The sequence below is a fragment of the Acomys russatus genome, chromosome 12 (assembly GCF_903995435.1).
Source record: "Acomys russatus chromosome 12, mAcoRus1.1, whole genome shotgun sequence".
In the NCBI taxonomy this organism is placed as follows: domain Eukaryota; kingdom Metazoa; phylum Chordata; class Mammalia; order Rodentia; family Muridae; genus Acomys; species Acomys russatus.
Window position 1 is genome coordinate 26,523,378 of NC_067148.1, and position 11,308 is coordinate 26,534,685.

An 11,308-nucleotide genomic window follows, 5' to 3' on the forward strand; every position below is an offset into this window, starting at 1 on the left:
CCAAATAGCTGTGTAATCTTGAGTAGGTCACTGACTTCTGTGTTCCTCCGGGACCTACTGAGCAGCGTAACATTTATCCAAGGACTATATGGGAAAAATAAATAAATAAATAAACCAAAAAACCATAAAGCCTGTAGCACTTGTTCCAGGCCCTGCCAACAAATTCATGGAGCCTAAAGCCCAGCTGTGCCATTTGTAACTAGAAACAGGTTATTAATCTTCTCATTCTGTTAATTCGTCTATAAAATGCTAACAATAAAATCACGCGGGTAGGAAAATTGTGAGGATTAGACGTGACAACACGTTTAGATTTATCATAAGCTCACTGTGCCCCATAAAATTAACCATGCCGCTCCTATTATCACACGGTTGGCTGTGCAGAGAGCCCTCTTTTTATACCTTTCGGTGCCACAGGTCAGCGGCTGTGCTAACACCGCCAGGGCGCTAGAGGGTGCTCCAGGAGCTGACCGTTTCAAGGCTGCTGACAAAGGAAAGGGTGGAGCGGTCAGCGCCATTAAGGCTCCACCTGAAGGAGGTGGGGCGGAAGACGAAGCAGGGGCGGGGCCTGTCAAAGAAGGCCTGATGGGGCGGAGCTAGTGGCTCAGTGAAGGCGGGGCCTGGGACATAGCTCCTACCGGGGCGGGACGCGGTATGATTGGAAGCTGTGTAGTCCACGTGGTTAAACTGCATCCTGATTGGGGCGGGGGGAGAAGGTGCGAGAGGCAGGAGCGGAACCGGAACAAGTCCTGACAGGGGCGGGCCGCAGCCTGACTAGAGAGGAGCAGTCCAAATGCTTTAGAACGCAGCCTGACCGGAACTGAGCGAGAAGCAGCTGGAGCGGACAAGGCCTGACAAGGGGCGGAGCTCGCGGAGCAGCGGGGGCGGGGCAAGGCCTTGTGGAGGCGGAGACCCGGTGCGGCCTAGAGAGAGGAGGCGGAGCACACAGCTCGGGGGAGGGCGAGGCCTAATCGGGGAGGGAGGAGCGGAGAGGAAGGGGCGGGCCGAAGTCCAACCGCTTGAGAAAAAGAGCTGTAGAGCTAGCTATGCAGGTGGGTGACGATCCCACCTGAATTTCAAAAAAGGCCGCGCGCCCTTTTCGGAGCTAAGCTTAACCTGGGGCCGAGACAAGCGTACTCTAGTTTCAAAGTAAAACTGACACCCTCTGCGGTGACCTGACCTTCCTTGGGGCTGTCCAATGACTGACTGGGTGGGAGGACGAGTGAACTAGTGCTTTGATTCCCGCTACGGTGTGGCGCGCCAGCTGCAGTGGCTTTTCTGATTTGTGGGCCGCTCGGGAGCTGGCGTTTCAGTTCGAATCAGGATTTCCTGGCTGTGAGGGGCGGGGCATGGGGGGGTGGGATTTAGGGGGCGGACCCTTCAGATCCTGCAGCTCCAAGGGACGGAACTGGGTGGAGGTCCTCTTGCCCTGGGACTGAACCTTTGAGCCGACAGCGGTCGAGCTGGGAGTCCTGATTCTGTTGCTAGCGAAACGGGCGGAAACAGGTCTGAGCCTTGGAGCTCTTATTTCTAGGATCCAAGGTCATTTTCTTGGGTCCTCGGAGTGAAAAGAGTGGTCCTAGACCTGGTAGCAGCTTCAGCTCCCCCCTCTTCCCGTAGATGGCCATGAACGGCAGGGCCCGGAAAGAGGCAATCCAGGCTACAGCCAGGGAGCTCCTCAAGTTCGTGAACCGCAGCCCCTCTCCTTTCCACGGTAGGTGACCAAGGTTAGGGGAGGCTAGGAGTGGGGGGGGGGCAGACCTGACTAACTTCCATTGCTATGAGAGAGCCCTTTCTCTCCAGTCGTGGCCGAGTGCCGCAGCCGCCTCCTCCAGGCTGGCTTCCGTGAACTCAAGGAAACTGAGGGCTGGGATATCGTACCAGAAAACAAGGTACCAAGGGGAGGGGCGGTAGTTGGAAGTCAGAGCCTGTTTCAAAGGCCTGTGTTCCAGGTGGTCAAGCAACTCATACCCCTGTCTTTCAACTCTCTCCCCAGTACTTCCTAACCAGAAACTCCTCTTCCATCATTGCTTTTGCTGTCGGGGGCCAGTATGTTCCTGGCAATGGCTTCAGCCTCATTGGGGCCCACACGGACAGTCCCTGCCTCCGGGTAAGGAGTTAGGGCTCTGCGGGATTGAAGGGAGGTGCGGGGGGGTAGGGCAGTGTGGGATGAAGAGATCTGTGAGGTATAGTTTGGGAAGGCCCTATATCCCTAGGTCGAGAGAAGGAGGTAGACCCACCCCATGCCTCCCCGCTTTCAGCAGTCAACTGATGTGATAATTTTGCTCTGTATAACTTGGCAGTTGCATGAGCCTCACCTCCAGATGTTGTGATACAGGCCATCTCTTCTCATCTTTACACATAGGTGAAACGCAGATCTCGCAGAAGCCAGGTGGGCTTCCACCAGGTCGGTGTTGAGACCTATGGTGGCGGGATCTGGAGCACATGGTTTGACCGGGACCTGACTTTGGCTGGACGAGTCATTATCAAGGTGGTACAGAGGGGCTAGGAACGGGGGAGGGTCTCACTTCCGGCAAACTGAAGATTTAATGTCACATTCTTTTCAGTGTGCCAGTGAAGAACCCCCCCCCCCATGAGGGAGAGGGGGACATGGTTATTCTGGGTTTGGTGAGGGGTTTAATCAGTTGGACTTGGGAGGGGCCCAGGTCTGACCTGGGTCAGTTGGCCACAGTGCCCTACCTCAGGTCGGCTGGAGCAGAGACTTGTGCATGTGGAGAAGCCCATCCTGCGCATCCCACATCTGGCCATCCACCTGCAGCGAAATATCAACGAGAACTTTGGGCCTAACACAGAGATGCACCTGTGAGTCTACACCAAGGGCTGTGATGCCTGCAAGGAGTGGGATATGGCACCAGGTGGCTCCACTGGGACCCAGGGGACTACCTCTTAGTGGCCACAATCGAGTTCCACTTTTGGGAACCAGTTCTCATCCATTTGGGGAGTGGGAATTGGAGGACAAGGTGGAGCCTAAGTTCACGGCTTTCCCCCTCCCTTCTCTCAACCTGTTTCCCCCCAGAGTGCCTATTCTTGCCACAGCTGTTCAGGAAGAGCTGGAGAAAGGGACTCCTGAACCAGGGCCTCTCAGCGCTGCTGTAAGAAGCTCCCCTGCTCCTAGGAGGGTGGGCAGAGTGCAGACAGACCAGCGCCCTAGGAAGGGGCAGAGATAAGCAGGCCCTCCTCTCAACATCTCCTGCCTCATAGGGTGAGCGGCACCATTCCGTCCTCATGTCCCTGCTCTGCACCCATCTGGGGCTGAGCCCCGAGAACATCATAGAGATGGAGCTCTGCCTGGCGGACACCCAGCCTGCAGTAAGGAATGGCTGTAGGATCCTGTGGGTGGGGTCCTCCAGGGTCTCTGGCAATCCCAGCACATCCCCTGAAGCCCCTTAGTCAGTCTCATCCTTGTTCTTCCCAGTAGATTCTACTCCCTCTGCTTTCAGTAGTTCTCCGATAAACAGAGCATCTCCCCCAAGAGCTTACCAAGACTGTGAGGTGGTCGCTGTCTGCTTTGACCTGCCCTGGCTCTGAACCTCTGAGGGCAGGAAGCCTGGTGCCTTCCAGTTGTTAATGTAGAGAGCTGCTAAATCTTTGGAGCCTCCATCCTAAGTTTCTGTTAGTTGGTTTGTTCCTTTTACATGGCGCTTTGTTTTGTTTTGTTCTAGAAAGGGTTTCTATGTTTAGTCCTGACTGTCCTAGAACTCATTCTGTAAACCAGGCTGGCCTTGAACTCAGAGATCCACTTGCCTCTGCCTCCTGAGTGCTAAGATTAAAGGCTTGTGTCACCACCACTGGCTTTTTTTCTCTCTGTGTAGCCTTAGCTGTCCTGGACTTGATTTGTAGACCAGGCTGGCTTTGAACGCACAGCAATCTGTCCTCCTCTGCCTCCCAAATGCTGGGATTACAGATGTGTGCCACTGAGCCTAGCCTGGCTTGTGTGTGTGTGTGTGTGTGTGTGTGTGTGTGTGTGTGTGTGTGTGTGTGTGTAACCACTTGGCCCTCCTGAGGCCTGCCCCTCAGGTGGAGGTGAGATGATGTAGGCTGCTCTTTCCTGTCCTTTCTCAGCTGAACAGTAAGAATAATTTCCTGAGCCAACAGTCAGGAGGAGTTGTCTGGCCCTTGGGAACAGGAAGGAGAGGGTGAGGGGCCTGGGCACTTAGGTCAGAGTATTCGTTCTGTCTTTTTAGGTCCTGGGTGGAGCCTATGAAGAGTTCATCTTTGCTCCTCGGCTGGATAATCTGCACAGCTGCTTCTGTGCCCTGCAGGTGAGGAGCCAGAGCACCCTAGGCAGTAGGAGAGGTGGGGAATTAAACATTGAGGTAAGATGCTTACCTCCAGCCCCAGAAATGGTTAGCCACACCTTCCCCTGTCCGGCGCTGGCAATGGCCCAAATGCAGCAACCTTGACATCACTGTTTCTGTGCTGGTCTGTGCCCAGGAGCTGAGGTACGGGAAAGCTGACAGGTATTGAGGGTACCATGGTGTCTTCTACCCGGCTGCTACTTCCCCTTAGGTTAACAACCTCTGCCTGAAAACAAAGGCCTTGGCACCATGAAAAATGGCATCTCTCACTTCCTTCTGTTTCCCTCTGACTTGCCTCCTCTCTGCATGCTACTGGCCTTCCTTGTGTTCCTTTATGCCTCAGTAGGGCTGTCTCTACCCGACCTGGTCACCTCATGTTCCCCACCTTCTCTCTCCCCTAGTTAGGCCGTTTCTCAGCCTTCCACCCTTTACCCTTCCTCTGCCTTTTAACTTCCCTTCTCCTGCCTATCTTGTGATTATAGATAGGCTTTGGGTATTATCTGCAGCCCTGGGGCCTGCGTTGCTTCTGAGCCAACCAGCTGGGCTCACAGCCATCTCTAGAGCTGTTGCTAATGGAAGCTCATCCATTTGCCCCATCTTCCTAATCATTGTCCTCCCAGGATTTACATTTTCTGTCTTTGTTCAGCATTAACCTCCTGCCTTCTGCATGGGAAAGTATGAGAGACAGGTCCCCAGGGAATAGATTCACTTATCCCATTAGAAGGTCATCCTCAAGGGCTGGAGAGATGGCTCAGAGGTTAAGAGCACTGGCTGCCTTTTCATAGGTCCTGAGTTCAATTCCCAGCAACCACTTGGTGGCTCACAACCATCTATGATGAGATCTGGTGCTCTCTTCTGGCCTGCAGACACACATGCAGGCAGAACATTGTATACATAATAAATAAATAAATCTTAAAAAAAAAAAAAAAAAAAAAAAAAGAAGGTCCTCCTCGAGTTTGAGGTCAGCTTTGGCTACAAAGCAAGTCCAGGATAGCCAAGGCTACACAGAGAAACCCTGTCTAAAAGGAAAAAAGAAAAAGAAAAGGAAAGGTCCTCCTCCACCCTCTGCCAGGCAGTGCCCTAAGAGAAAGGTTGCAGAATGCCCCGCCCACTTCATTGGCAGGGCAGTGTTGATGAACCTGTCTCCTTCCCCATCTAGGCTTTGATCGACTCCTGTGCATCTCCTACCTCCCTGGCCAGGGAGCCGCATGTGCGCATGGTCACACTCTATGACAATGAAGAGGTATGTGGAGTTTTCAGTGACTAGCTGTTAGCAGACACTCAGAATGAGCCAGGGCACTCTAGAGGCCCCAGAGAGGGCAAGGTGAGCTGCCAGGGCTTCCATAGCATGTGTGCTCTAACTGGATTCCAGACTACATGTTGTCTTGTGTCCCAGGACAAGGGCACTACACAGGTCATCCTTTCAGCTCTGTGATTGGCACGACGTGGGTCCTCAGCTGCAATCTAGGATGCTGTAGTAGAGCTTGGCAGGTAGAAAGTCAGTCAGTTAGGCTAGGTCTCTGGTCCGTTATGCTAGGCGTTTAGCTGTCCCGTCTCTGGCCATCTTGTCTACCCCCAGTCAGCAATAAAGGAGAGGGCATAGAGAGTAGCTGCCTATGTATGCTAGGTGTTTAGCTGTCCCGTCTCTGGCCATCTTGTCTACCCCCGGTCAGCAATAAAGGAGAGGGTATAGAGAGTAGCTGCCTATGTATGCTAGGTGTTTAGCTGTCCCGTCTCTGACCATCTTGTCTACCCCCGGTCAGCAATAAAGGAGAGGGTATAGAGAGTAGATGCCTATGTATGCTAGGTGTTTAGCTGTCCCGTCTCTGGCCATCTTGTCTACCCCCGGTCAGCAATAAAGGAGAGGGCATAGAGAGTAGATGCCTATGTCTTCAGTAGTGTGTCCAGAAGTGGAACTCATTATTACAGTCATAGAACTGATGTGACCACATTTAGCTACAAAGGAGACTGGGGATGCTGGCTCTGGCTGGGTGGTTATGTAGCTATAGCTTGAGTCTTGTGTTATGAAAGATATGGATAGTTAACAGTCTCTGTCATATGCATGGAGGTAAGTTTCCAGGGTGCTGTGACACTTGCTGAGCCCTAGATGTAAGTGTTGAGGCCAGTGTGGAAACCCATCAGTAAGTGCTATTTCTAGCCATAAATGCCTTGGAGTTAGTCAGCCCCAGGCCATGTCAGATGTTCAGTAGTGATCAGGCCTCGGGGAAGTCTCCACAGATACCTTTCCCTACCAAGTGACTCGGGACGATCCTGGGCCATTCTGAACACTGGTCTCCTCTTACTGACCTCATAGTCCAGGCCTATGTCCTGATTCCCAGAGTCAAATCTGCCATCCATAGGTGGGGTCCGAGAGTGCCCAAGGCGCACAGTCTCTGCTGACGGAGCTGGTACTGCGGCGCATCTCAGCCACACCTCAGCGTCTGACCGCCTTCGAGGAGGCCATACCTAAGTCCTTCATGATTAGTGCAGACATGGCCCACGCTGTGCACCCAAACTACTCGTGAGTCTTCATACCAGTCAGTGCTTATGCTAGAGACCCAAGCATAGCCCACTTGCAGCCTAGTTCCTGGTCCTGCCTCTTTTTCCATCAGCTGGGAGGTTCAAGGGATTCCAAGACCAGCCTTAGTCATGTGTTGCCTAAGCCAGGCATGTATAAGCTGTGACCTTGTTTCCTTTCATGGCTACAATCCTTGGGGACCTGAGGGCTAGGTGGGAAAGAGTGCCATGACCCGTTAGTGCCATCTACCCTGGAAGGGTGGGTGTTGACAGGCCCCACCACAGTGTACCATCCTGACCTTTCTCACCGCTCACAGGGACAAGCATGAAGACAACCATCGGCCCTTGTTCCATAAGGTAAGATACTTAAAGATGTGGTGGCCTGGCCGACCCTGACCTGTGCGGTTCATACAGGCCTAGAATCATGTCTGTTCTGTTCCTCCTGGACTTTTCCCAGGGTCCTGTGATCAAGGTGAACAGCAAGCAACGCTACGCCTCTAATGCAGTGTCAGAGGCCCTGGTTCGAGAGGTGGCCAGCCAAGTCGGGGTGCCCCTGCAGGTGAATGTGTATCTTTTCTGGGAAGGCTTGGTAGAGGGAACAGGATGAAGACATAAACTGATGCGCCCCAGTGAGTGGTGAGCACAGCAGGTGGACTGTAGTGGAGGGAGTTCCCTTAAGTGAGAAGATCGGGATTTGGGTGCAGAGCTAGGGTTGCTGGGTTTGTTGTGGTGACTTTAGCTTAGTTTGCTAAGTGTCTGGGTTTTAGTGTCCTTATCTGCAGATTGCTGGGAGTAAGGATTACTCCTGCACCTGGTAGGTTAGTCCTGCCTTTTCCCCTTCTAATACCCCACCTCCCCCGTGTCTTTACTTGCACCCCAACCCAGAAGGAATATTCAGGACTGGAGAGCCTAGAACCCCAATACTCATTTTCCCTCTGGCCTTGACATCACCCCTCATGTCCTCAGTCACACTGTGTGAGTGAGTGAGAGAGAGAGAGAGAGAGAGAGAGAGAGAGAGAGAGAGAGAGAGAGAGAGAGAGAGTGTGTGTGTGTGTGTGTGTGTGTGTGTGTGTGTGTGTGTGTTCTACATCAGGAATTGGGCCCAGGGTGGGCCAGTCATGGACATCACACCGGTTATGGTAGAGGCAGGGCTAGCTAGGGCTGTTTCTGCTTCAGTGTCTCCATCTTGTCCCACTAACGCCTGATCATTCCACTCACAGAGAGGTCTCTGGAAGGAAGTGGGGGCCAGCCACTGAGAAAGACGTACTGTGGGAAAGTCTAAAGGAAGAACATCTCAGCCAGAGTAGAAAGATCCCGGGGAAGATGAATGGCTTAGTCTAGTAGCAGAAGCGAAGGCCAGGGTAGCGAGCAGGAGGGCTGAGAGAGGGAAAGCTCACCTGCTCCAATTTGCTTTGGAGGTTCCTCAACCTTGCATGACCTCCTCCGTCCTGGGCCTTTAACTGCCACTGAGGTTATACCTTCACCAATGGCCTCTCTCAGTGCCAGGCTTCAGCTGCTCTCCATGATCCCTTCATGCCTGCAAAACCTGCACCACCTGGGTGACTCTTAGACATGACCAAGTCCGGCTGCCAAGTACAAGATACCACCTTAGCTGTCCCTGAACACAGCTTCTCTGTGCTCTAGGAAAAACCTTCCCAGATTTCACCTCAGTGATGCTGGTCTCTTTTGGTTTTTCAAGACAGGGTTTCTCTGTGTAGCCTTGGCTGTCCTGGACTCACTTTATAGACCAGGCTGGCCTCGAACTCACAGAGATCCGCCTTCCTCTGCCTCCTGAGTGCTGGGATTAAAGGCGTGCGCCACCACGCCCGGTTTAATCACAGCTGATTTCTTAGCTGCAGCTGAGCAGCAGCAATTGTCCCAGTAACACAAAGGTCTCCATTTAGTAGTTCTGGTATCTTGTTAGTCACAGCTGATTCTTCAACCTCAACTAACCAGAACCACAAAATATTAAATCAAAATGCCAAACGGCCCTGATAGTCTTTAGACTTCCCTCTGAAATGTCGCAAGCCAGGCCTCCCTCTCCTGCACTGCTCTCAACGTTATTATCTTCCTAGCTCCTACAGAACGTCCCACTGAGCTCTCAACACTCAGTGGCTCTTCCAGCCCAAGGTTCCAAAGTCCTTCCACAACATGGGCAGGGCCGTTACAGCAACACCTCACTATACTGCTAACAGTGTGTCTTAGGGGTTCTGCTGCTGTGACAAAACCCCATGGCCACAAAGCAAGTTGGGGAGGAAAGTGTTTATTCATCTTACACTTCCAGATCACAGTTCATCATCAGAGGAAGTCAGGACAGGAACTCAAGCAGGGCTGGAACCTGAAGCAGGAGCTGACGTAGACACCATGGAGGGTGCTGCTTACTGCCCTGCTCAGCCTGCTTTCTTATAGAAGCCAGGTGTCTAGGGATGACACCACCCACAGTGGTCTGGGCCCTCCCCTACTGATCACTAATTAAGAAAATGGCTTACAGCTGGATCTCATGGAGGCATTTCCTCAGCTAAAGCTCGTTTTTCTCTGATGACTCTAGCTTGTGTCAAGTTGATACACAAAACCTACTAATACAATGAGCTAAAGTTGTAATTCCTCATTTGACAAAAATTGGCTTTTATCTTATTTTATTTTTTTCCAAGACAGGGTTTCTCTGTTGAGCATGCCTGGTGTTTAGCTTATGACTGTCCTCTTCTCTCCAGGACCTCATGGTCCGCAATGACTCCCCCTGTGGTACCACCATTGGGCCTATCTTGGCTTCTCGACTGGGGCTTCGGGTGCTGGACTTAGGCAGCCCCCAACTGGCCATGCACTCTATCAGGGAGACAGCCTGTACCACTGGAGTTCTCCAGACCCTCACCCTCTTCAAGGTAACTCCCAGCTGGCCTCCTCTCTAGCACCTCGGTGCTGGGGGCTGATTGCTAGGTGCAGGTGTAGAAAGACAAGGGTCCCGTATCGCTTCCCATCGCTCTTAACAAAGTCAGTGAGATAAACAGTTCATAAGAAGTCAGTATGTGTTCTGCCTCACAGTTTTAGAGGCTTTATTCCATGGCCTGTTGACTGCTAACTTAAAGCCTGTGATAAAGCAAGAGATCATATTGAGAGCTTGTGGTAGTGGGATCTGCTGCCTTGAGAGCTGTCAGGGAAGAGAGGGGGAGCAGGGGTGGGGAAGGGAGGCAGAAAGAAAATCGTCCCAGTATCTCCTCAAGGGTATGTTTCATCTCGAGTGACCTAACTTCTTCCCTTCAGGCCCCACCTCTCAAAGCTTGCACTATCTCCCAGTAATGCCACAGGCTGCTGACCAAGCCTTTAACGTGTGGGCCTTTAAGGACACTTACATAGGCTATAGCATTCTTCATTTTCAAGGCCTTAGAGGAAAGTAGTTGGCTGGAAAGGGACTGAGGGATGAGGAGACAGGGCTGGGCATTAAGCATAGAAGCCATGCGTCTGTTACTAGAATGTGATGGGAGGTGAGTCATGGGACACTGACATCTGCTCACTCACTAACTCCCAGTTCCGTTTGCCTCTTGTTTTAGGGCTTCTTTGAGCTGTTCCCCTCGGTCAGCCGTAACCTCTTAGTGGACTGAAGCCTCTCGGAGAGACTGGTCTTCTACCCCTTCGATGGAGAAGGGAGGAGCATCTCAGCTTAGCTGGTGGTGGATTATTAAAGTGGATTTTCACTCCAGCTCCAGTGTGCTTTGTCAGAAGTTGCAGGGTGGGCATTGAGCCTGGCCTGAACCTCTGGAACCAGAGCAGAGGTGAAGGTTGGGTGAGGTAAAGGACAGATTTCTAGAAATAAGATTCAGGGTTGGGATGGATGTGTACTTAGAATGCAGGTAGTTACTCTTGGGTTGTCCCGCCTTGCATCTCACCTGAGCCGGAAGCTCCTGTTTATAAGGGACTTCGTACTACTTCTTTTCCTTACCCTTTTCAGGCTTATCTTATGTGTATGAGTGTTTTGTCGCCTTGTGTGTATGTGTGTGCACCACGTGGATGCTGGGAAATGAACCCAGGTCCTCTGCAAGATAACGAGTGAATAAACGCAGCCAGCCCCAGCCTCACACTCCTCAGAGCACTGTCATTCATTGTGATTTTGATCTCCCAGACTTTTCAGAGGTTAGGATATGGGCCTGGAGAGATGGCTCAGTGGATAAGAAAACTGGCTGCACTTGCAGAAGACCCAAGTTCAGTTCCCAGCACCCACATAGTGGCTCCAATTCTAGGGGATCTAGTACCCCTCTTCTGACCTCCATGGACACTGACACTGGATGGACATCTGTGTCATGCACAGACATACATTCAGGCAAAACAATCATATACATAAAAATCTTTTTTAAAAATCAGCAAAACCATGTATATGTTTGTGTGTCCTGTATAAACAGATTTATTTACCAACTGGTTTGAAAAGTCTTGACTCTGTAAAGACCATGGGTATTGGTTGGTTACATTTTTTCAAGTTTTGTATG

General features: G+C 51.8%; 1 protein-coding gene across 1 annotated transcript; it reads left to right on the forward strand.

The window, feature by feature from the left end:
• Window positions 1–925: 925 nt before the first annotated feature.
• Dnpep (aspartyl aminopeptidase) lies at window positions 926–10,527 on the forward strand. Its single transcript, XM_051154050.1, has 15 exons — window positions 926–1,049; window positions 1,618–1,711; window positions 1,801–1,889; window positions 1,994–2,107; window positions 2,363–2,488; window positions 2,690–2,820; window positions 3,035–3,110; window positions 3,220–3,327; window positions 4,203–4,280; window positions 5,476–5,559; window positions 6,677–6,837; window positions 7,151–7,190; window positions 7,291–7,392; window positions 9,545–9,712; window positions 10,379–10,527. Exons 1-15 carry the CDS (start codon window positions 1,044–1,046, stop codon window positions 10,427–10,429), a joined length of 1,428 nt encoding a protein of 475 aa, XP_051010007.1. The 5' UTR covers window positions 926–1,043; the 3' UTR covers window positions 10,430–10,527.
• Window positions 10,528–11,308: the final 781 nt, after the last annotated feature.